At 38.4% G+C, this 22,403-nt stretch overlaps 1 protein-coding gene across 2 annotated transcripts; it reads left to right on the forward strand.

Moving 5' to 3' along the window:
• The first annotated feature begins 133 nt into the window (after nucleotides 1-133).
• On the forward strand, nucleotides 134-20,359 carry ANKMY2 (ankyrin repeat and MYND domain containing 2). 2 transcript variants are annotated; one of them, XM_042817090.1, is made up of 11 exons: nucleotides 192-280; nucleotides 1,430-1,520; nucleotides 2,862-2,926; nucleotides 7,671-7,809; nucleotides 9,703-9,801; nucleotides 11,730-11,890; nucleotides 12,967-13,181; nucleotides 14,180-14,315; nucleotides 16,890-17,018; nucleotides 17,445-17,586; nucleotides 18,813-20,359. In XM_042817090.1, exons 4-11 carry the CDS (start codon nucleotides 7,677-7,679, stop codon nucleotides 19,040-19,042), a joined length of 1,245 nt encoding a protein of 414 aa, XP_042673024.1. In that variant the 5' UTR covers nucleotides 192-280; nucleotides 1,430-1,520; nucleotides 2,862-2,926; nucleotides 7,671-7,676; the 3' UTR covers nucleotides 19,043-20,359. The 2 variants fall into 2 exon arrangements, with proteins under 2 accessions (XP_042673023.1, XP_042673024.1); XM_042817089.1 differs by lacking the exon at nucleotides 1,430-1,520 and having other exon boundaries at nucleotides 134-280.
• The last annotated feature ends 2,044 nt before the right edge of the window (nucleotides 20,360-22,403 follow it).

Here is a 22,403-nt window from a genome sequence, read left to right on the forward strand (position 1 = left end):
TTCTCTCGGCCGCGCCGAGTCCGGACGCGGGCAAAGCGGGAAAGCGGGAGCGGCTCCCCCCGCACGGCGGTACGCGTAGTGCGGCCCGGGGCCGGAACCCGGCGGGCGGGCGGCGGCGGTCGGGCCGGGGTTTGAGGTGCGGCAGTGCCGTGCCGTGCTCGCCTGGCTGGGCGGCGCCGCCCCGAGCCTGCCCTGAGGGCTTGGGGGACCGTCATGGCTCCCCCGCGGAAAGGCGAGTTGAGCCCGGAGGAGAAGGATTTGCTGGGAGTGATCGCTAAAGGTGAGCCCGGCCCGCGCGCTGCCCCGCGCTGCTGCGGGCCTCGGCGGCGCCGTGCGGCTGTTCCCCGCCGGCGGGCGAAGGGCGGGCCGCGTCTCCCTGTGCCCGCCTGCGCGGAGCGGACTCGGGCCGGGCCCGGCTGTGTGGGGAACCTCGCGTGGTGTGTATGTTGGCGTGACTCGTGTGCATCGGCCTGGCTGATGCGTGCTGAGAAAGTGTCCTTTGAAGATCTGCTTGTCTCTAGCCTCTGGCCTGTCACGCTGGCATACGGGATGTCTCTACAGGCAGAGCCTACTAAGATTAACAGAACTTGCGCTTGGCCGGGGTGTCCAGCAGCTCTTATCACTGACGTAGTTTTATTTTGTGCTTCACACGTGAGTTGCTGTTTCCCCACATCACACTGCCCACATTTTTATTGCTGGGAGGGTTTTTCTCATGTTGGATTTCATGGGCCTGCACAGATAATTTACAGCCCTGTTTGAACATTTGTACTCAGAACGCTATTCTGGAAGTTGTGAGAGCTGTTAGCTGGAGGTAAACTGAAGACACCCATGTTACATGCACTTGTGTGTGTAGTTCTGAGCCAGTCTTGTTAACGTGTGCCTCTATGTCAGAGACAAACTGAAGTTCATCACTGACTGTCCTAATGTGGTTCAGGATCAACTGATTGACTCACCAATCAATAACCAATGTGAAACCTTAAGTCTTGCAAACGCTCTATCTTACCACATGCTTATAATTAAGGTCATAGAGGAGTTCAGCTTGGAAAGGACATCAGGAGTCTCCTGTCCAATCTGCTGCTAAAAACTGTCCAGCTGTGAGTCTGCCATAGGTTGCTCAGGGCTGTATGTGATCAGGCCTTGAAAACCTCGAAGGATGGAGACTGCACCATCTGTCTGAACAACCTCTTCCTCCTGGGCTTATAGTTAAATGTTTTTCCTTGCAGAATCATACAGTTGTTTGAGTTAGATGGAACCCTTAAAGGTTATCGAGTCCAACTTTCTTGCAATGAACAGAGACACCTACAGCTGTGTAAAATCATAGAATCCTTAGAGTTGAAAGGGACCCTTAAAGGTCTAGACCCTTATGTCTAGAAGGAACCTCTCTTTCTTTCTAATTCTGCCTATTGTCTCTTGTCCTCCTATCACACAGCATTACGAATGGCTCAACTCCAACTTCCAGAGCTAGCCGACCCTGGAACTGACATTTGCCAAAGTTTAGTGCCCTGTTTGGAAATCCTCAGGTGATTTTTCATACAGAGCTCTGAATTTGTAAATGCAATTTTGCTTTGTATTATCTGCCCAAAAGTATGCTTTGACAATCATTTCTTGAGGATTTGCTCTAACAAACACCTGTCCTGTTGCTAAAATATTCTTCTTAAAACCACGTCAGGCCCTAAGAAGCTTCTTGTACGTTAAGGAAAAAATTGTTTGGGGGAGCAGGCTAGTTGGCAGTGCCCTCACCTTCAGGCATTGTATTTTGCTGGATTGTCATCCAGGTGACCCAGATTACTGGCTCTTTTCCCTCAAATAATTAATTTTCAGCTAGGAGTAAAACTGAGATTGCAAAAACTGCTGAAAAGTTGCTGAATGATCACCTTCTTGTGATGTAGTGAAGTTAAACGTGAAGCCCTTCGTTAAATGAGAGATATCGGGCTTATTTTTATTAAGCAGGCCACTGTTAAAATAGTTTTACTTTACTGATCAGAATTGTCTGTCAATTGGCAATAAATTAAATTTCCCAGTTTGAGACTCAGCGTTCCTTAGTTTCTATTTGCTTGAATGGCTGATGCATATTGAAGAGACATTGCAGGACTCTTCAGCAATGTCAGCGGGCTTTGACTGAAGTTCTTACATCTTTAGTTGAAAAGGTTTTTGTAGTAAAGTTTGATTTGTAAAAATCAAACAAGGTACAGCCCATTCTTTTTCCTTGTACAGATTTTTCAGACTTCAATCTACATGTGGATTTGTTTTTGTTTCCTTTTTTGAAATGTCAGTGATCAAGTTAAATGGTCCTTGTACTCACTTCCTGCCTTTATTCTGTGTTACTGTAAGCAAATTTCATCTACATTAATGGACTTGTGAGGTGGGAAGTTGCAAACCCTGAATTTAAGCACTAAGGGAGATTGAACTTTAAAACATATTTCATTCAGACCAAAAAAGTGAGATGTGATAATTTCCTTCTTTTAGATGTAGGAGATGTAAGGCCTCCAGAAATATGGAATGTGTTAAAATACTCAGTATTATTTTATTCAGTTGTTCTGATACAATTTATGAGGAGATACGTCCTGTTCTTGAGTGTGTGTGTAGATCAGTTACTTCAGAAAAATGAATGCATACTCATAGTGCACTCTTTCAGACTACTCTTTTAAATTGAGACCTTGGCCTTTAAACTTCTAGAACATAATACTGTTCATTCCTATGCCTCTTCACCAGGTGTGATGGATTTATTGATGCTTAGTTACAAAGGTTTTTATTCTAATCCCAATTATTCCCTAACATTCCCAAATGGGACTGTTCTTTGTCCCCTAATTCTTGATTTCTTATTCTCATCCCCTTTTCTCTCTTTCTCTTTTTAATTAAAGGGAATGTTGAAGAGGCTGGAAGGCTGCTGGGCAGCAAGAATGTCCATGTCAATTGCTTGGATGAGGTATGACACAACTGTGCAAGCGTTGTACTGGCTTTAGCAATTGCAAGACTAGGTCCAAAGGCCTGTCTGGTGTTAAATAACTTTGCAATGCAGACTCTTGGAAGTTAAAATTCCTCTGAAGTTTCCAGCCTGCAGCTGAATAATGAACCTTTGAAGAGCTCTAAGCTTTTTCTAAAGGAAGTTTAATGTGACTTTGTGTAGTGCATGCTGTGTATTTTCTCTGAAGTTACTACGTGAGCTTTGGTGTCTATAAGGTAAGTTGAACAACACTGCAGCAAGATAAATGGAGGCATGCCTGGCTTCTTGTCACCCCCTGCCTAACTGTGCAACCCATCTGTTTGTGCAACAGCAGGCAGTGTGAATAAAGAGTAGCTGTCCTTATTTTTTATCCATCTCTCATTTGCACCTCATCTTTGCAGAACCATAAACAGAAAGAGCAAGCAGCTAGGTCAGAAGTGGAAAACGCTGTCTTTTGCAGAGACAGAGGTGATAGTTTGTATAAAAGACATAAGTCTAAAGTGTGACACAAAGATGGGAGGAAATTCTTGAAGAAAAGTCTCTTGTGGCAGATTCATGTCTATTTCCTCTTCTTTCTTTTTACAGGGTTGTTCTAAAGCATACAGCATGACTGAAAAATGTAACATGAAAGCAGAAATGTAATTGTCCTGTATGCATGTTGGATCCCTGAGTAGTTTATTAAATTTAAACATCCAATGGCTTGTGTCTGTTCTTGATTAGGTACTTCATATCATTTTGTGCTTTTCCTGACCTTACCACTTGATGAGATCACCAGTGAGTTTAGGCTAGAAAAGACCTCAGAGCTTAATCTCATTGTCTCTTGCCTTCCCACCACCATAGGTGAAGACTCAGGCTGCTTTTAGGTCCCCTTAAAGCCATCTGCTCTCCAGCTGACCTAACCCAATTCTTTCAGCCTCTCTTCACAAATGCTCCAGCCCCCAGCCTGGGAGCTCCTACCATGCCTAGGTGGTAACTCTGCTGCACTTGCTGCAGTTATCCCTGCCTTTGTTGTAGTGCAGGGCCTGAAACTACAAAAAGTATTCAGGATGGGGTTTCATGAGTGCTGAGGGAAATGATCTCTTCATTACAATGATTACCAGTATCATAAATTGGTTATGTTCCTGGGATGCTATTAGCATTTTTTGTACTAGTGACAGATCCATTTTCTGATTGTTTTTAAATACAGTTTACAAATAAAATTTTAAATGTTTATGAATTTCAAAAGCTTCTGACAAAATAATCATGCTCAGATTTACAGTAAATTTTAGGAATCCAAGATAAATATGTTTGTAAATGTGTTTTTAATTTATGAATTTACACAGCATTTATTTTTGTGCAGTAGCTGAAGTAGTGCACCCATGATGCATTATTAGTGCAACATGTAGGATTACTGCTGAGAGGATATGGTTTATTAATAGGCACCACAGCTGAGTTATGCCTCAGGATATTGTTAAAGAAGAAACAGTATGTGCCTGGGGTATATTTAAACAGCTCAAGCCGTGGACTTCCTTCAGTCTCCTTCCTCCCTGCATCCCCAGCAGTGATAAATGTAATGATGCATGTTCAGATTTATTTAGGATTTTCAATCCAGCAGTTGTCTCATGTCAGCTTTAAATTTTTTTCTGTTACAAATTGTTTTGCCTGTAATGTGTTATTCTAGTAACTGTACATAAATAGTGTACGAAATACCAACTGAACATTAGCTTTCTTATCCAAGGTCGCCACAACTGGAGACTGCTCTGAATGCATCGGTCTTATTTGCTTCCTCCACTGCCCTCGCTGTTATCCTGAACTTCACATTATTACTGTTTTACTGCTGTTATTTTTTATTCAATTTTATTAATTCAATAAGTGAGGAATTGGAGCCTTGACAATCAAATGCTTAGATACTGAAAGGAAAGCATAATTTAGTTGGGAGCTAGGAATTCATTTCCTTCCTCACAGTTCTTTTTCACATGAGAGAGTCCACAGAATGAGCAATTTTCTGTTTGCATTTACAGCAAACATACAAACACAATTTATTAATTTCATGCTCATAACTCACTCTTTGATTTAAAAAATATATATTAATACATAAGACAGTGTCCTGTTAACTTCTGGTTTGAATGTTTCTAGCTTTGTATTCCAACTGCTTAGGTCTACTTTCTTTTAGATTAAAATTACTGGCAGTCACCAGTCTTTTCTCTGGGTATCTTTAGACAAGGGCCAAATCAGATTTCAGTACCTTTAGTCTGATTTCAGTACCTTTAGTACACTGACTTTCAAAGTGTCATACCTAAAGTTGTGCATCCTCCAGTAATTGAGCTCTCTCTGTTTCCAGAGGGGTTTGACCTGAAAAGGCTTCACGCTTTTTCCTTGTTGAAATAATGTTAAGGTTGTTCAGAATCGTAATACAGAGTATGCCAGTGACGTTGGCTGCATTACTTTTTTTTTCTAGTTTGATAATACTGCTGTTCTTCCTACAATGTAACACGTGTCTTTTACAAACAGTCTGCATCTCTGTGCTAGCTACAGAACTGAAGAATTGATTGGAATTGCAAAGGCAGCTTGCCTGCTAGTGTATTCTCTCCTATTAGTTATCTTCTATTAGTTATCTTTGCAGTCACTCTGTCTTGCTACTCCAGTGTGAATTTCCACATTAGCAGAAAAATTTTCAAATACACGGCTTTCATTCAGGAGAAAAAGTTGTGTCTTCTGATCTTTTTATGTAGTACTTCAAAATCCACAAACTGAACAAAATTCAATATGTATTAAGCATTCTGCGATTTTAATGTAGGACTTTGACTAGCACAGAATTTAATTTCTCATTACTACTGTTAAACAGTCAGAAATGTAATGTGTTACACATGTGAAACCAACAACTCAGCAGGATGGCTGAGGAGGAGGAAGAAGAGTGTACTATGAGAGGTATCTGCACTCAGTGAACAGTATTTCATGTTAGAATTAGTTTGTACTTAGCTGTAGATAGAATGATTCATTCATATATCTATTGACTGCTTTCCAGATCCAGCTTGTAGCATATTTAAGTGGATAAGGAGGATCTTACTCAAAAGCTTTAAGGCTGGAAATTCTGAAGGCTTTCACTGAATGAAAGTTCCAGTCATACACTTGCCAAAACCAGGACACAGGACAAGCAGCTTTTCGTGCTATTTCTGTTAAGTCAGAGGCATTTTTACAATTTAATTCAAGTATCTAGCTGAACTGGGCGTCACCAAACTGGCCTCTACAAAGTTTCTGTTTGTAATGTATTATGCACAGTAAGATAGAATGCTTTTCTTTCTATTACAGGACCACAAATGAAACCTAACAAAAACAGTCACAGATTTGTTTCATGAATGCCTCTCGCTTCTCTAATAGCAGTTTGTATTGCAGTGTGTGAAAATATTTCAGATTACTAAAATAAAGTGCTGCAAGAATTGTTTTTAATGTTTTCGTTTAGAGCAGGGAGTAATGAAATTATACTGAAAATTGTTGTCATAATTTTAACTTGCTTGATTTCTCTCACCTCTAGGATTTATTTTTTATTTTTTATTTTTTTTTTGGAAATGCTAATTAAAAATCTAACTTTAGGTTTTGTTCTACAGAAATAAAAATACATTAAGGTTCAAACTGACTATTTCAGAACATCACATCACCCTGCATTTATGGAGCTGTGGTAATAGTGTATAAGAATGTAGCTGTGCACGTTACCCTGACCTGCAAGAACAGGGAAGAAAATGTCAGTTTGATTTCTTTATGGGACAGACCAAATCACACGTCCGTGTGTTCAGTGCTGGAGAATGTTTTTAGGCAGTTACTGTGTCTTGGCTGATAACTTACGTCCTGACTTGGCATTAAGTGAAAATAAACAGCACATTGGAAAAAAAAGTTTATCAAAGTTGAAGAACGTGAATGTAATTCAGTTTTCTCAAAAAGAGCTCAAGAAGATGCTCCCTGCTCTTTGAGAGTAGGTCTGTATTAACCATTCTTCACTGTTTGGAAAATTTCCCCTAGGACTTGCCTGCCTTTGCATTGGTAATTACATGATAACTCATGGCCTTTCCTGCTCAACCTAATCATTTTTGCTCTGGTGTGGTTTATCAAAAGGCAAGAATTGAGGCTGTGTGGTTGTTAAGGTCTAGTTAGAGCTAGGCACAGCTTTATAAAAGGCATTTAGGGCTCTGGCTGATGTAGGACTGCAAACACAGTGCCACCAGAAAGATAAGTGGGAGTCAGGACAGTACAGTTACCAACAACATGACTAACCAAGGTGCGTTTTAGAAACCACAAATCTTTCTAATGGCAAAAACAATAAGACCCTATTCCTAATTTTACTTATCATTTAATGCAGGGGGAAAAGTAACAGTTTAGGAGCGTGACAGATTTTCTAAAACAGGCTTCTACTGCTATGACAAGCACTAGTTGTCTATGATGCTCATGTCTTACAAAGAAGACTAATGTTTAATTTGTGGGAAATGGTTTTCATTTTTTTAAGACTTGTCTGTTTTCACACGTATAACAGTATCATCAGAAAACAGTGACACTATGGAAAATGGAAATAATGCTGCATGTTAGTAACCCCATTTCTTCATCGACATTTTGTGACCTTTTTTGTTCTTACTCCCTGAAGATACACGTGCTTTGGCAGGAACATGCAGTATGTGTGAGCAAGTGAAAATTATCAATGGCATGAGAAACAAGAGATACAACTAATTCTTTTTGCGTGCTTCTTCCTTCCTGTTTTTAGCATGGCATGACTCCTCTAATGCACGCGGCCTACAAAGGGAAAGTAGACATGTGCAGGTTGCTCTTGCGACATGGAGCCGATGTTAACTGCAATGAACACGAACATGGATACACGGCCTTGATGTTTGCTGGGCTTTCAGGTAACGTAGTAAGGAATTTATCTCACTGAATTTTGAGACATTGGTGTATACAGTTTGACTTAATAAGTTGAAGGAATGCGTTGGCACCTTGGTTTGATTCAGGCTTACTGTTACTTACGTGGCTCATGTTAGTGTGTTGAGAATCATCAGGACAGTGCAATAGAGGAGTTGCTGTTTTTTTCATACAAAATTTTTCTTTGTTCAGCTTTTTGAGGCCTATGGCATATCTGTACTTAGTTCTGTTCAGTCACATGTCTAAATTCACTCTGTAACCATTTTAGTGTACAGTAGGATACATTGTTTAATTATATTCTATTATACTGAAAAGGATACTGCACCATGCTGCCTTCCTTAGGACTTTGTGTCAGTAGCTTTTAGTGATACATGCAGCTTATCCAATCAATCCAATATTTTTTCAAACGTTGTCTCTCTTCTACTCTCTTCTACATTATTTTTGCAACTATGTTGTGAGATTATGCAAATTTATTTGTTTTAAAAATATGGTTTTTTTACTTTTTTTTTCTTTCTATTTCTCATCCCTTTTTTTTCTTTTTTCTTTTTTTTTTATTTCTTTTTTTCTTTTTTCTTTTTTCATGAGAGTGCTTATAGTAATATATATCTTCTCCCAGTTCGGGTGGAGCTTTGCAATGTTCCTCTTGCCTTTCTCGTGTTCCTGATGCAAAGAGCAATAATTTTCTCAAGTGAGCAAAAGGCATTACATGAAGACAATGTTTCTTCCAGAATAAGAGTTAGAATTGGAAATGCTATATTACTTTAAGTATCTTTTCTAATAGGCCACTTACTTCCCTAGAACCTCCTGTTTGGGAAGATGTAACATTTGTTATCAGGTAGAGTTTAAACTCTGCTTTCTTTCATTGTAAATTCAGAAGAAAAGGAAAAAAAAAAGGCTTTGATGCCTTCACTGGCTCAGGAGGCTGCTCAAACTTTGGTAAAAAGATTTCAGCATTTTGTGGCATTGAGCAATATCCAAAGTGCAGCAAGTAAATAGGAACAAACTGTCAGGGGCTGTTAAATGCCTGCAGCTTTATTGAAATTGCAGGATTTTTACCATTTTCTCCCAGCTGTGATTTTAATCTGCCATCCTGGGTTTTAATGCTTCTTAATGTTGACTTTAAGATCTGATACCTGTGAGTGCAAAAGGTATATGAGCACTATTGACACAAAGCCTTTCTTTTAAAACCAGAAATATTAATTTTTGTCTACCAGCCCCTTCTTTTTTTATATTGAAATTTTCTTTTCAGTTAGCATGTGCACAGCAACTGTTAAAGCAAAAATAACTTTGAAAAGAGAACCAGCACAAGTGGTGACAAGTGTCCTAAATAGCCTCTAAGGGCACCAATTATGTCATATAATCTTCCCATCAAATTTTAGCTTCATTTTATTTGGTATTTAGCCCAGTCTGAACACCCAGTTCCTGCTGAGGAGAAAGGAACAATCTGTTCCCTTCTCTAAGCTCCTGCTACATAACAGTACTGAGTTTTTTATTCTTAGAATAGCAAACGTTTAGTTGAACTGTCAAACGAGATTAGTAGAATTTGCTTCTGTAGTGCCATCCAGGGGGACCAATTGTTAGTGGAATTGTATGTGTGTGACTCCCATAAGCTCTACAGGGAGCTGAATGTATATTACAGAGGGCAGAGTTTTAACCTGTGTGAATTTAGTTTCTACTTTGATGTAACCCTGTGGGACTTTAAAGAGGGCGGCAGCAGTGTGCATTTCTCTTAGTTAATTCTTAATGTACTTAAAATTATTATTTTTCCTCACTGTTACACATATTAGGTCTTAGTAAAAGTTTGATTTTGCTCTGACATGAAGAAATACAAGTTCTGGTTTGTCTTGCCTAATTCTCCATATCCTCCCCCCCAAATACAGGAAACAAAGAAATCACCTGGATGATGTTGGAGGCTGGAGCTGAGACTGATGTTGTCAATTCTGTGGGAAGGACAGCAGCTCAGATGGCTGCTTTTGTGGGTAAGCTCAAAGTGTGGCATCATTTCCTAAATCCTTAAAGTAAGATGTCAGATCTTGGTGCTTTTTATTGGAGAAATATTGTTTAATGACCTGTTTTGAACTAACACCATTATTCATCATTTTCTTTTTCACATCTCATCCCCTTACCAGAGTCAGTTTGTGTTTTATAAATACCCAAGTGACGGTATCTATAAGAACAAATGCTGCTGTTCTCCAAGTGTGCAAATGTATGCAATGTCATCACTTTTCAAACAGAGGAAACTGGTCACATTTATGGTTAGTCACTTCCTGCTCTTTTCCCTCTGCGTGTGTGAGGGAGAAATCTCAGGACCTGTTCTGAGATAGGTTGGCACTGATTGATCAAAACTTGGTTGCAATACAGAAAGCGTTGTCACTGCCGCGTGCTAAGTGATCCTGGGCACAACATGCAGCCAGGCTTCTTTCTGTTGTTGTGGCTCATTTTTCTTTTCTTTTTTTCTAAACTCCTTTTTAGTTCTTTACCAACGTTGGCACAGTGCTGGAGATTCCTGGCTTAATATTCCCAAATATAACCCAAATGTAGTACTTTTTATTTATTTCCAGCAAAGTTGTGTGATAAAATATAACCTGAAAAAGCAGTGTCTTTTTCAAAAATCAACTATTGCTTTCCAGATGACCTCCCCAGCAACTAAAAATGAACATGTATTTCCATTTGAACCCAGCCTTCTCATATTCTTTAAACATCTGAGAACTCTCTCAGAAGTCCGTTAGTTGTTCCAGAAGAAGCTTACCTTGACATTTCCGTTTACATCCTGTAACAGTGAGTTACTGGGGTTTAAATTTAGATCATATCTGCTTTTATTCCTTTTTGGAGAAAAAGATTGCCAGTACTTGCAGCAAATCCTTAACTATGTACTTAATGTGCTGTAGAAGTCCACTTCTATACTTGGAATTTGGAGAATGGATATTGTTTTTGAATGTGTTGTTGTATTGGTGAATGGGTAATGATGACTCCAACATAATTTTTGAGAATTCTTTAAAAACTCATTGATCACCTCTGTAAGTATTTCCACACATACTGAGGTAGGCTGAGCATTGGAGTCCATTCTCTTTTATTCTCCGTCCAGTCAACTTTAAGTCATCTGTCTTTGTGTGGGAAGTGAGGATGTTCCCCCATCATTTGTTTGACACTGTGCTCTGTTACCTTAGGACATCTCTTCTAAAACACTTAAGGATTTTAAATGCTGGAATTTGGTTGGTTGTCTTCTGCTGCTGATAAAGGGAGTTAGTGCCAAGATAAATCAGTCAGTTTAAAGAATGTGGCCCTGAAGTACAGAAACTAAATGCTATTTTCTTTCAGCCTAGTAATCCACCATTTTGTCAGATGCAGAAAACAAGAAGAGGATGTAACTTTTCTCATCCTATTTCATCACAGTCCTTTTTTTCTGTTTTTTTTTTTTCCTAGGACATTTTCCACATGTTCTGTTCTTCTGGTTAATACACTGCTCTCTGAAATGTATCAGAAGTCACAATACAATTTTTTCGGACTACAAAGCGGACAAAGCTCTTGAGAAATTTTAACACCTATGAGATGCTATTAGGATGGTTGTACCTCAGAGTCAAAATACTGACTTTTCTTATGGCTTGATTCTGAAGACAGTGAATGACTTTGATAAACACTTATTTTAATTCTGGCTTAACAGGGAGAAAAAGGGATGGAATTCTAAAATGAAATGTCATTAAATTGTTTCCTTCCAGAAGCCAAAAAGTCACACACCTTACAGAAGAAAAACAAGAGTTGCTTCTTACCAGTGCAAATCATGTGATGCTTAGCTTCCTTGTGTGTAAAGCTCACCTGTGTTGCTTATATTAGCTTGTGTCTCAGGTCTTGTTTTTTTCTCATTCATGTTATGGTTACATGATTATTTTTTTTCCTTATGTACTTTTAGGTCAGCATGACTGTGTGACCATCATCAACAACTTCTTTCCACGTGAAAGGCTGGACTACTATACTAAACCACAAGGCTTGGATAAAGAACCAAAACTGCCAGTAAAGTTAGCTGGGCCGCTCCATAAAATTATTACTACCACGAATATGCATCCTGTTAAGGTAGAGTGATATGTAAATTGAACGTGTTTGTTGGCGTGGGAACTGGTTTCATTTTTATGCCAAAAGGCACTCAGTTCTTCAGTGAGTCCAGTTAAGATGAAAAGCATTATCCTGTAACTCAGGTACTTCTGAGATGACGTAGAATCAGGCCTAACGTCTAGACATGATTCAAAAGTGAAGCAATTTCGGTGTTCGTACAGGTCAGAATTCCAAAATAATGCAATTTATCAGAGAGATTATTTTTAACATAGAAAAGCATAAATTGTGTGCTTTTCTGGATTTATTTTTTCCTAGCCTTACTTCAAATGGAAACAAGACAATTCCCTACCTTGACAAGTTGTCAGTGTTCTCTCCATGCTTGTCCCAGCATGCACCTTTCTACCTTAATCACTGTTTCACCATAGTAACAGCTGTTGCTGTTTCTGGTAGTATGTGCAAGAAATGTTTATTTTTATTTCCAAGTATGTTTGCTGCTAAATTTTTTTTTTTTTTTTTTTTAGGATTTTTTCTCCTGTGTAGTTCAGAGAAATTAATACACCTAATTTCAAAGACAAGTTCCTTGGGCTTGCTGTCCAAAGTTGGGAATTTGTCAGTGGTTGCCAACCAAGTATCTGCAGCATGTACGAACTGGCAGCTAATTTAGTGGGTGTATGGGCTCTTTTGAAAATGGTTAGCTCAGTGTGTTATCAGTCTACCTAAAGCATTCCAAGTATATGTGAGGTTGGTGTGTTCTTTGAAGCCACTTAAATTATGCAGATCCAGTTTATTCAGGTTTTCAAAAAGGAAATAGATTTTAGGACAGTCTATTGTAGTTTCTCTAAATGTTTCTTTTAAAATGCTTTTAATTCTTCAGGTATCTCTATTTCTTAGATATATATTTTAATACCAGTCTTAATTTTGAGCGTTTCATGCATAGGAAATACAAATACTAAATAATGACACTCACAAAAGAAGGGGAAGACAGCATAAGACTGCAGTACAGAAATAGTAAAAACTCCACTGAAATTTAGCTACAAAGATTTATCTAACAAGTTTAAAAATACTAGCTCTGAATTGGATTACATTTTTTCTCATAGATTGTGTTGCTGGTAAAAGAGAACCCTCTATTGGCCGAAGTAGAAGCACTGCAGAAATGTTACAGGGTTTTGGATCTAATTTGTGAGAAGTGCATGAAGCAGAAAGACATGAATGAAGTACTTGCTATGAAAATGCACTACATCAGTTGCATCTTCCAGAAATGCGTCACGTTCTTAAAAGAGCGGGAGGATCAACTAGATGGATTTATCAAAAGGTACGTATTTCTGCAGGAAGGTCTATGTATGCACTAACTTTACAGATAGCAGAAAAAGGCCACTGGAATAATCGTAGTAGTTGGACTGTCTCTAGTAAAAGCTCTGCCAAGTAGATTTTGAAATTATCCCAATAGCAGTCACTTCAGGGTTGCACTGACTCTTTTTTTTCCAGTGGTATTGTCCTCTCCTGGGGTACGAAGGAAACAATCCTTGGGTTTCAGCTCTGTGCTAAAACTGGTTAGAACTTGGCAATCCCACATACACTGTGAGGTAACAGAGAATTCCATGGTGGAAAAAAAGAGGGAGTGATAGACTTGGAAAAAAGTATTTCTGAGTCCAGTATGGATCATCTGGGAACACTTCTTTTGCCGTCTTGCTCTCTAGCAGTGAGACTGAGATTTCTCTTCAAAACAGTGAAGCAAGTGAGAGCTGCAAAATCCCACTGGCTTTAGATGAGACTTGGGCTCTTAAATCATGTAGGCTGAACCTCAGAATGCAGTCAGAGTTACAAAACTAGCTGCCTGATTTTAAAGTAAGTGGCCTGACCTGTAGAAAGGTCATATCAGAGCCCAGTGGATCTTTAGGTGATACTGAAAATTAATCATAAATCAGTTTTCGTATACTGAAATCAAGTTGTTCATCACTGAACCGCAGGAGCCAACCAAATAAATATAGAAGCATCAGGACTATAGCTTGTTACTAAATGTAAATAAAGCAGAATTTTTATTTTAAAGTATTGCTGTTTATTCTTTACTTTTTACTTTCACAATGTTCATTTTTAAATACAGCAAAGAGCTTTGTTACTTGTCCACCTATAGCTGGTTCTCTTTCACTGGTAATGGAATCTGTAAGCAGGCTTTTCAGAGCGTACTTTTAGCTAAATGTGGGATAGGACAGAGTGAGGAGGGCAAAGTACTGGATGCTGTGTGTTTGTCCTTGTCCCTAAGCAGTTACTGTGTGATTTCTTATTCTATTTTGAATTCTTTAAAAAATTTAGTCTCTTGAAAGGGAGAGATAAAGATGGTTTCCCTGTATATCAAGAGAAGCTAATTCGAGAAAGTATCCGAAAATTTCCTTACTGTGAAGCTACATTGCTCCAGCAGCTCGTGAGGAGTATTGCTCCTGTTGAACTGGTAAGTTTTTTCTATCAAGATAATATTTTCTAACAATTTGCATAGTAAATTCAGCTTAAAATAAGCTTTCTTACTTTCTCTCAGGTTCTTCAGTGTCTTATATTAAGCAAAGGCTTTGGATGTCCCTGAACTTTCTGATAAGCTGGAATTTTATTTTACGTGTTGCAGGAAAATTCTCTAATACCGAATGCTTAAATGCCTGAGCTGAGTCATTTCCTAATTTAATACATTGATTATTTATAGTGTATATGGAGAAAGTGGTAATACATGGTAGTAGAACATTCTGTGAAGCTCCCTTTATCAGAGGGAGAGACGAGAGAATGCCATCTACTGTACAGTGTGTATCTGAATTAGGAGATCCTAATTACAAGTAAAATAGCTAACTTCAGCTTTTCATCTTTGCCAACTCACTCTTCAGTAGCTTTCATTAGTTTATAATAAATCTTACACAAGAAGTTTTGTTCTATTTTTTTTTTTTTTTAACATATGTTTTCTCTGGTCTCTGAGAGCAAGATATTGTATGTTCTAACACTTGGAAAAAGGCAGAGTTTTGTCTCATACTTGGATTATGCTGAGTGAGTTAAAAATAGCATCCATCTTAAGTGGCTCCAGTGAATGAAAATGTCCTGAGGCTTAATGCAATGCCTCCTGTTTGTCTAAGCCAGAAAAATAAACACAGTGTGAAAACAGACTTTCATGATGCATTAAGAGTTGCTTTAGAGTAAACGCTTTCCTTCCTGTTTCTTCTTAGAAGAGCTTGCAGTCTTTTCTGCTTTCTTCCTTTAGTTAAACTGTATTTCTGTCCATTATGCTAGAAAGGAGATGCACTAAAGATTGAATTTCCTGGAACCCTTGACCTTCAGCACATACAATTACTTGGATTCAGTCTGGGCATCTCAGAGTTGCTGCAGTCATTATAGCCCTGCATGTTTCTGCTGGTCTAACTGTTCAATGATTTATTTAGAGACAAGGCAACCTGATATTTTCTTCCCTTGTTGTTTACATCAAAATAATCCGTAGTTTATGTTTACCAGTAAAATATAGTAAATCTTATTGCTTGTGTTGTACGGGAAGGATACTGTAAATAATATCTAAATAATAATAGGCAAATAATTGTCTTGAAAATTCCAAGTTCTGACCATTTGGTCTGTATTCTGAGTACTCTGAGTACAACAGTGTATCAGTGCTAAATAAAACCTTTTTAAAAAGATGTAACTGTGTGCCAACACAGAGACTAATTTGCAAAAACCTGCTGCGTAGGATCTACAAGTTGGTGACTTTGAAAAGACCACTGAGTTCTTGAATGGGATTGAGTATTCATTAATAGCATTAATTATAGCATTAAGAACAGGTCATTAATTCACTCAACAGACACATTACAGTGACATTCAAATACAACAACAAAAGGCTGTGGGATATTCCCATAGCAGAATGGCACAAAGAACAGACAGCACAACAGTGAGAGTTGAAAGTGAGAGGTGAAATAAATGTGCATGTTTCAGGTGTTATTTCAGATGAAAATGAGGGAAGTAAAGCTATCAGTAATATGTTTGCTAACCTCAGAAGGTACAAAGCTTCTGAGCTTTATTTCCATGTTTTAATGTGACTAAATGCTTAATTTGGAGATCCAGGCTTATAACTTACGCAATTATCTTCAGGACTTGACAGAGCATTAAAAGTAGAGCCTGTTCTCTTCACTGAATGGAAATCTACTGCCTAAATGCAGTGACATCAGTGGGGAATATTTACACTTTAAATTATCTAGTTTGTCTGTCCAGGAAAATAACAGGTTTTGAATATATAGACTTAGACAGGCACTTTGCATCGTATTATATTTGTTGCATTTAAATTTCTGTCTGTTGTACCTGAAAGCAGCAGTTAGTGTATCATTTAGCTGTTACTTGGGACTATCCATTAAATGAATCACCGCTTACATCTTAGGTAGTGCTGCTGTTAGTCCTGCAATAATAACACATTCTTCCAGAATCATTTTCTTAAATGTCAGTATTTGTTCAGTTAAGGAAGGGGTAAATTCTTTATAAAGGACTTTGCAGCTAATCCCACAATATGCAGTTATTAAAAATCACTAGTATCTTCGCCTTCAGATTTTAGTTTCATTGCTCTGTGCTCGTGGTTTTGATTCAGAACAAAGCTACAGACTGTGGAGCCATTCTGTGCAGCCACTGATTCTTCAAAATGTAAGCACGTGTTCACAAGCTGAGTGCTAGTCACCTTCAAATAAGACTCATTTTATAAATAAAAAAATGAAATGTTTTTCTTCCTTTCTACAGGAGCTAAGCTCTAAGTTCACTCTGTATACAGAATGTATGTAAATGTGTACTTGCAAAGCTGTGCATGTTACTTGAAGTTGTATGTTGTAGTTTCATATTGTGCTCCACAGCACCTTGAGTGAGAGCACAGCTGGCTCCATGGAAGCTTGAATTGCTTTTTGTTGTTTTTCTCTTGTTGTTCCTCTTTGTGATAGTGCTTCTTTTTTACCTGAAACATACTGTACAATTGTGGTATTTCCTGTGTTTTACAAAATTATTCTCTTTACCCCTTCTTGTCTTTCAGGGTTCTGACCCTACAGCTTTTTCTGTACTTACACAAGCTATCACTGGCCAAGTGGGTTTTGTGGATGCTGAATTCTGTACCACATGTGGGGAAAAGGGAGCAGACAAAAGATGTTCAGTGTGTAAGATGGTAAGGAGCCATAAATTGTTTAATGGATCACAAAAATTATTGGCATTGAGATGATGAGGATTTTGAATGTTTGACTACTTACTGTGTAGATTTATGAGGAATTTCACACATGCCTACGCTGAAAATGTGCATGTCACCTACTTCTAGGAGAGATGGCTGCAGTTCACAAGTGGGAGTACTTGCATTTCCAAGTGTGTATGTTTAAGGATGAAGAAAGAATAAAATTTCTGTATGTTCAGAGTTAAGCAAAACAAACTGTTCCTCTATAGCTTTATATAGGTTGGAATCCCTGTATGATTTGACAAATGGCTTACAAATATCATTAAGTAGTATACATAGAGATTTAACTTGTTGCACTAAACATTTAGGAGTAGTGTACATTTTTCTAGTACATCATGACAAATTGATGGCTGTGGTAACTTTCAGGTGATGTACTGTGACCAGAACTGCCAGAAAATACACTGGTTTACCCACAAGAAAGTCTGCAAGACCTTGAAGGAAATTCATGAGAAACAAGAACTAGAAGCTGCCAAAGAGAAAAGGAAACAAGAAAAAAAGCAAAAGAAAGGTTAGAATTTTTAGTTTCCTTGCTGACACTAATGTAGCACAAACTGTATCAAAAGGAACAACAGTAACAAGCCTTAAAATCTGTAACAGTTGAAATATTTTTGTTGTCACATAACAACATACTTGCATTTGCTGGAATTCTACTCTTCCATTTTGGAGGTGCTGAATTACACTGCACTGTTTCAAAATCCAAATTTTTAATCAAAGTAATGTGTAAGTTTCACGTTAATCAATTTTGTTAGAGACATTAGGACAAACTGGATAATATGACAGCAGATTTTTCCTTCTAGTTGTGAAGGCTAATGGAAAGATTAATTCTCCCTTAATAGTTTCTTCTTCAGAATCACAGTATAGAGTTAACTGCATTGTGTATTTTGAAGGATGGGTGTTAAGGAAGTCTGCGCTAAGGAGGTTGTTAGCTCCATAGCCAATTGGGACCATGGTAGGTTTTGGCAGGACTGTGGCTGGTTATGATAGTGTTTACAGCTGGCTACCAGTCATAAGAGAAAATGAGAAACCAAAATTAATAATTTCTGAAGGTTTATTTGGCTTTTAACAAGGCCTCTTTCCTTCCAGAATTGCTACAACCCAACCCTACTTAGCGGAATCAGAGCAAAAAGTCATTTAACACTTTTTTTTTTTTCTCTAAAAAAAGTTATTTGAGAAATAAAGTTGCAGTTGCTGATTCTTTTCTGTATAGTCAGGTTAGAAAATGTGGGATGACTCATTTAAGCTAAAGTTCAGTGTGGTCAAGTGTTAATTAGCAAAGAATTTCTTCAGTATGTTATAAGTACTTCTTACGTAATCACATAAATAGCTTTTTTTTTTTCCTTACAGAACACCTGTATTCTACATTTAAGTAGCCTGCAGCCATTCTTTGAAAGGCTAACCATACTGTCAGTAAAGCATATTTGAATTGGAAGTTGAAATAGAGTCCTACTCTGCTCCTTTATGTATTAAAAGGAACTGTGGTGAAATTGTGGAGAAATTAATGAGAGCTTTGTGTAGGGTTAGTTTCAAAATAATCTTATGGAAGCTTAAGCAGAACTCTTACGTCTTCGGCCTTTTTTTGTTGAAGCTTGCTGAAGCTAATCACTTCTGTAACTGATGCAATCACTTCTGTAACTGATGCAGTTTCTTAGCGTTTATTATTCTTCCAGAGGAAAAAATGGTTTACTTGCCAATGAGTTCCATGTTTACTGGTGATGAGTTTTCTCTTTTGTCTAGATGAAGCGCAACCAGAAGAGGCTGGTTCTACAAGCGAAGAACAGTCAGCTCCCGGCCCAGATGCTACCAAAGAAGCAGATCCAAATCCATGGATCCAGACTGCCCGGACAGAAGAAACTGAACTTACCAAAGAGTCAGAAGCACGAGTCCCACGTCCTGACAGCCAGCTGGAAAGGGAGACTGGCTTAGCTGACATTGCTCTTCAAAAAATTCAGGATTCTGAGGAATAGGAAAGCTGGGAAGGGACTGAGTGTTCTGGTAAAATCCCCCTACCCCAGCAGTCGTAAAGAAATCTTTATGCTGACCACGTATGAGTTCTTTACAGCATGGCTTTTGCAAGGCTTCCTGTAAACGACAGCATAGCTTTGTTCATCTTGAGATGAAATACTGGCTAGTTTGTCTTCAGGTTCTGTTGTAGATTGTAAAAATAGATATTTATTATCTGATGAAAACTAGAGTGACATAGATCCAGCTATATGTATACCAGCTGTAAGCACAGTAAAATCTATGAGCATCTGGTCAAACAGCCACTTAAGTTTGGGAGTATTCATGGTTTCAGAACCTGAAAATTATTTTAAATATAATTTTTAAGACTTTTTTTTTCCCAAGAGTACACAGAACTACAGCTAAAAGTATTGGGAAGCCAGAACCCCTTTATGAAGCTTTATTTAAAGGAATTCAGTAGCAGTTCAGCTTCTGAAGATACTCATCTGAATTCTCAAATTTTCATGAAATTACTGTAAATACTTTGACTATAAGTGCACAACAATAGTGTGTGGTGGCAATTTTATTAAGTGATGCAGCTGTTTTGTAAGTCTCAGACTGACTGTGAAATGTGTGTGTTTCAAGAGATTGATTTCATTATTTATTTGCTCAAATATATTCCAAGCTTATTAAAGTTTGATGAAGGGAACATCAGTAGGATTTTAACTATTGTGAATGTTACCAATAATGGTTTCCAAATCTCTGCTTTCTGGTCAAGACGCCTTAGAGCACACTGGGATGTATATGAATGATTTCATAAACATATGAGATGTTTAATATTTTACATGCTGAACCTGATCACAATTAAATGGGACCATTTATAAACTACAATTGGTAAATTGTATCAATGCCATTTATGCTATTGATGTTTCACATTGGCTTTCAACTAAATACTATATTGTAAAAACCAGCATCCCTTAAATGTTATGTTTTTACTCAGTTTTACATTTTCTCATGAAAGAAGGGAATGTCATGACCTGAAATACTACTTGCTGCATAAAGATGGTAGAATTTTATATTCTCCAGTTGTTGGATGAACAATGTGTTTGGAATACAGCAATATCCTTCAACATAGAGGAATAAATAAGCCACCTTCCACATAGAGGAAAAATGCTATTAATTTTTTACTATTTAATATATTGAACATTTTTGTTTATTATTCTTAAAATTTTAAGAGGATGTATAAATGCAGGGAATGTACCTTTGGTATGATCAAGAGTGTTTTCATTTCAAGGATTAGAAGAATAAAATGTGAATAATAAAGGGAAAGTTTTCAAAGACGAGAACAGAGTGGCAGTTCTGTTTACTGCATCTTTAATGCCTACCAGGACATGTTGTGATGTTCCCACTTGAGATCTACGGGCTTCCTGTAGCTCAAGTGTTCAAGTAGAAGGCAGAAAGCAAGAGAGGCGTCTGGAACACAGATATGGAATCATGATACTTGGAGCTGGGAATCAGAAGTGCTGCTGGTTCCTAATTCTTATCATAGTAGGGCCTGACTGGGATATATTTCTCTTCAGTGCTTTTCTGATAATGCCATTTTTTGGGGACAAACAATTCAGGTTCCCAGAAGTGTCATAAAATCCACCACACAAATTCTGATTTCATTCCATTAGCCAACACCTTTTCTTGGTGAGAAAAGCCTAAGCAACAAGGTAAAGTTTGAAAATTGGAAGTAGTTGTGAAGCACAGGCTACCACCCAGTGGAGATTGTGCTTGCATTTGTCCTCATTCTAACTTCAAAAGGCTTCAGAACCATGAACACAGGATGCCATGCTTCTTTTTGCAGTGAATCTCAGAAGAGAACAAGTGCAATCTAAATGAGGGTCTCAGTGCTTTGCTTCAGCCTTCCTCAGCTGAGATTGTTACATCGTAGACTACCTCTGTGAGAACAGTCAGCTGTAAAAGCACAAAAAAGTTAGGTAAACTAGGGATTGCATACACTTAGTGAATCCTAATGGGTCTTAATTTAGACAGGACTGCGTTAAGAAAAAATGTTAGCCAGAGTTTCATTTAATCTGGCTTGTCTTGAAACCTACCAAGGTGTTGATCTCCCTCCTAAAACCATGCTGATGAGAATGACTTCAGGGCATTTACAAGATGCGTAAATATAAGCAAGAAAACTAGGAAAGCTGAAATTAAAAAAAAAAAAAAGGAGGAATCTAACTTTGAAAAGGTGAAAGGAATTACAAGGTTTAGCAGAGATGAAGTCACATATCTGGGATGGAACAATCTTAAGCAGCAGTACAGGCTGGGATCTGTCTGGGTCTGATGAAACAGACCCAGGAGTCTCGGTGGGCAGCAAGTTGACCCTGAGCCAGAGGAATGCCCTGGCAGCACTGATGGTAAAGACAGGAACATAATCAGCAGATCAAAGATGTAATTATCTCATTTGGCTTGGCACTTGTTCAGCCATGCCTGGAATACAGCATCCAGTTTTGGTCAACCTGACTCAAAAAAAAAAATACCAAAAGAGGTTCCAGCCGAGGTGCCACCATGATGATCAGAGAGTTGGAGGAAGTGAGCTCATTAGCTCACAGAAAAGCTCAGATCTAATCACAAAACTTACAGTACCTAGAGGTTGCTATAGAGCAGATGAGCTATCTTCACAGAGATGCATAGTGACAGGACAAGAGCCAACAGGCCCCAGTTGTTGCAGGCAAAATTCCACCTGGATATAAGAAAATTGCTCTGGAGTGCAATTAAACAGTGAAGGAGGTTGCCAAGAAGTGGTGGTCTCTCCCTCACTGGAAATATTTGACTTGCCTTGACAGAGTGCTGGATAACCTTATCTCAGGCTTTCAACAGCAGTTGGGCCAGATAAACTCCAGGAATCCCTGCCAGCCTAGACCATTTCATGACTCAGTGCTAACAGGAGAAAAAAGAAAGAACTCAGAAGACAAGCCCCAGGCTGCTGAAGGACTTTGATATAACAAATAGCACTGACTGAAACTCAGCCTTTGGCAGAATAGAGAGAGAAAGTTGTGAAGAAATGTATTACTTTCCATTTACATACAGGTCTGCTACCTCCTTTAGTGATAACTGGCTTTAGAAGCCAAAAGTGTCAGGTGCAGTGCCACAGTGCTGTCAGCAGTCCTGGCACAGTGCATTCTGTATGGCACATCTTGTCTCCCCATAAAGCACCAGTAAGCAGAGACACGTCATGGAGAGTGTAGGCAGCCTCGGACAGGAACCACACTGCAGCACCCTTACTTGCCTGTGCTTCTGTGGGCAGTGAGACACAGTGCAGTAGTATCATAAAGCTAAGAGATTCCAGCACATTAGTGTAGCACACAAATTACCAAATTGGAACTGCTCTTAGAAATA

The sequence above is a fragment of the Centrocercus urophasianus genome, unplaced genomic scaffold (genome assembly GCF_019232065.1).
Source record: "Centrocercus urophasianus isolate 14NV4802_14NV808 unplaced genomic scaffold, USGS_Curo_1.0 seq_16, whole genome shotgun sequence".
Taxonomy (NCBI): Eukaryota; Metazoa; Chordata; class Aves; order Galliformes; family Phasianidae; genus Centrocercus; species Centrocercus urophasianus.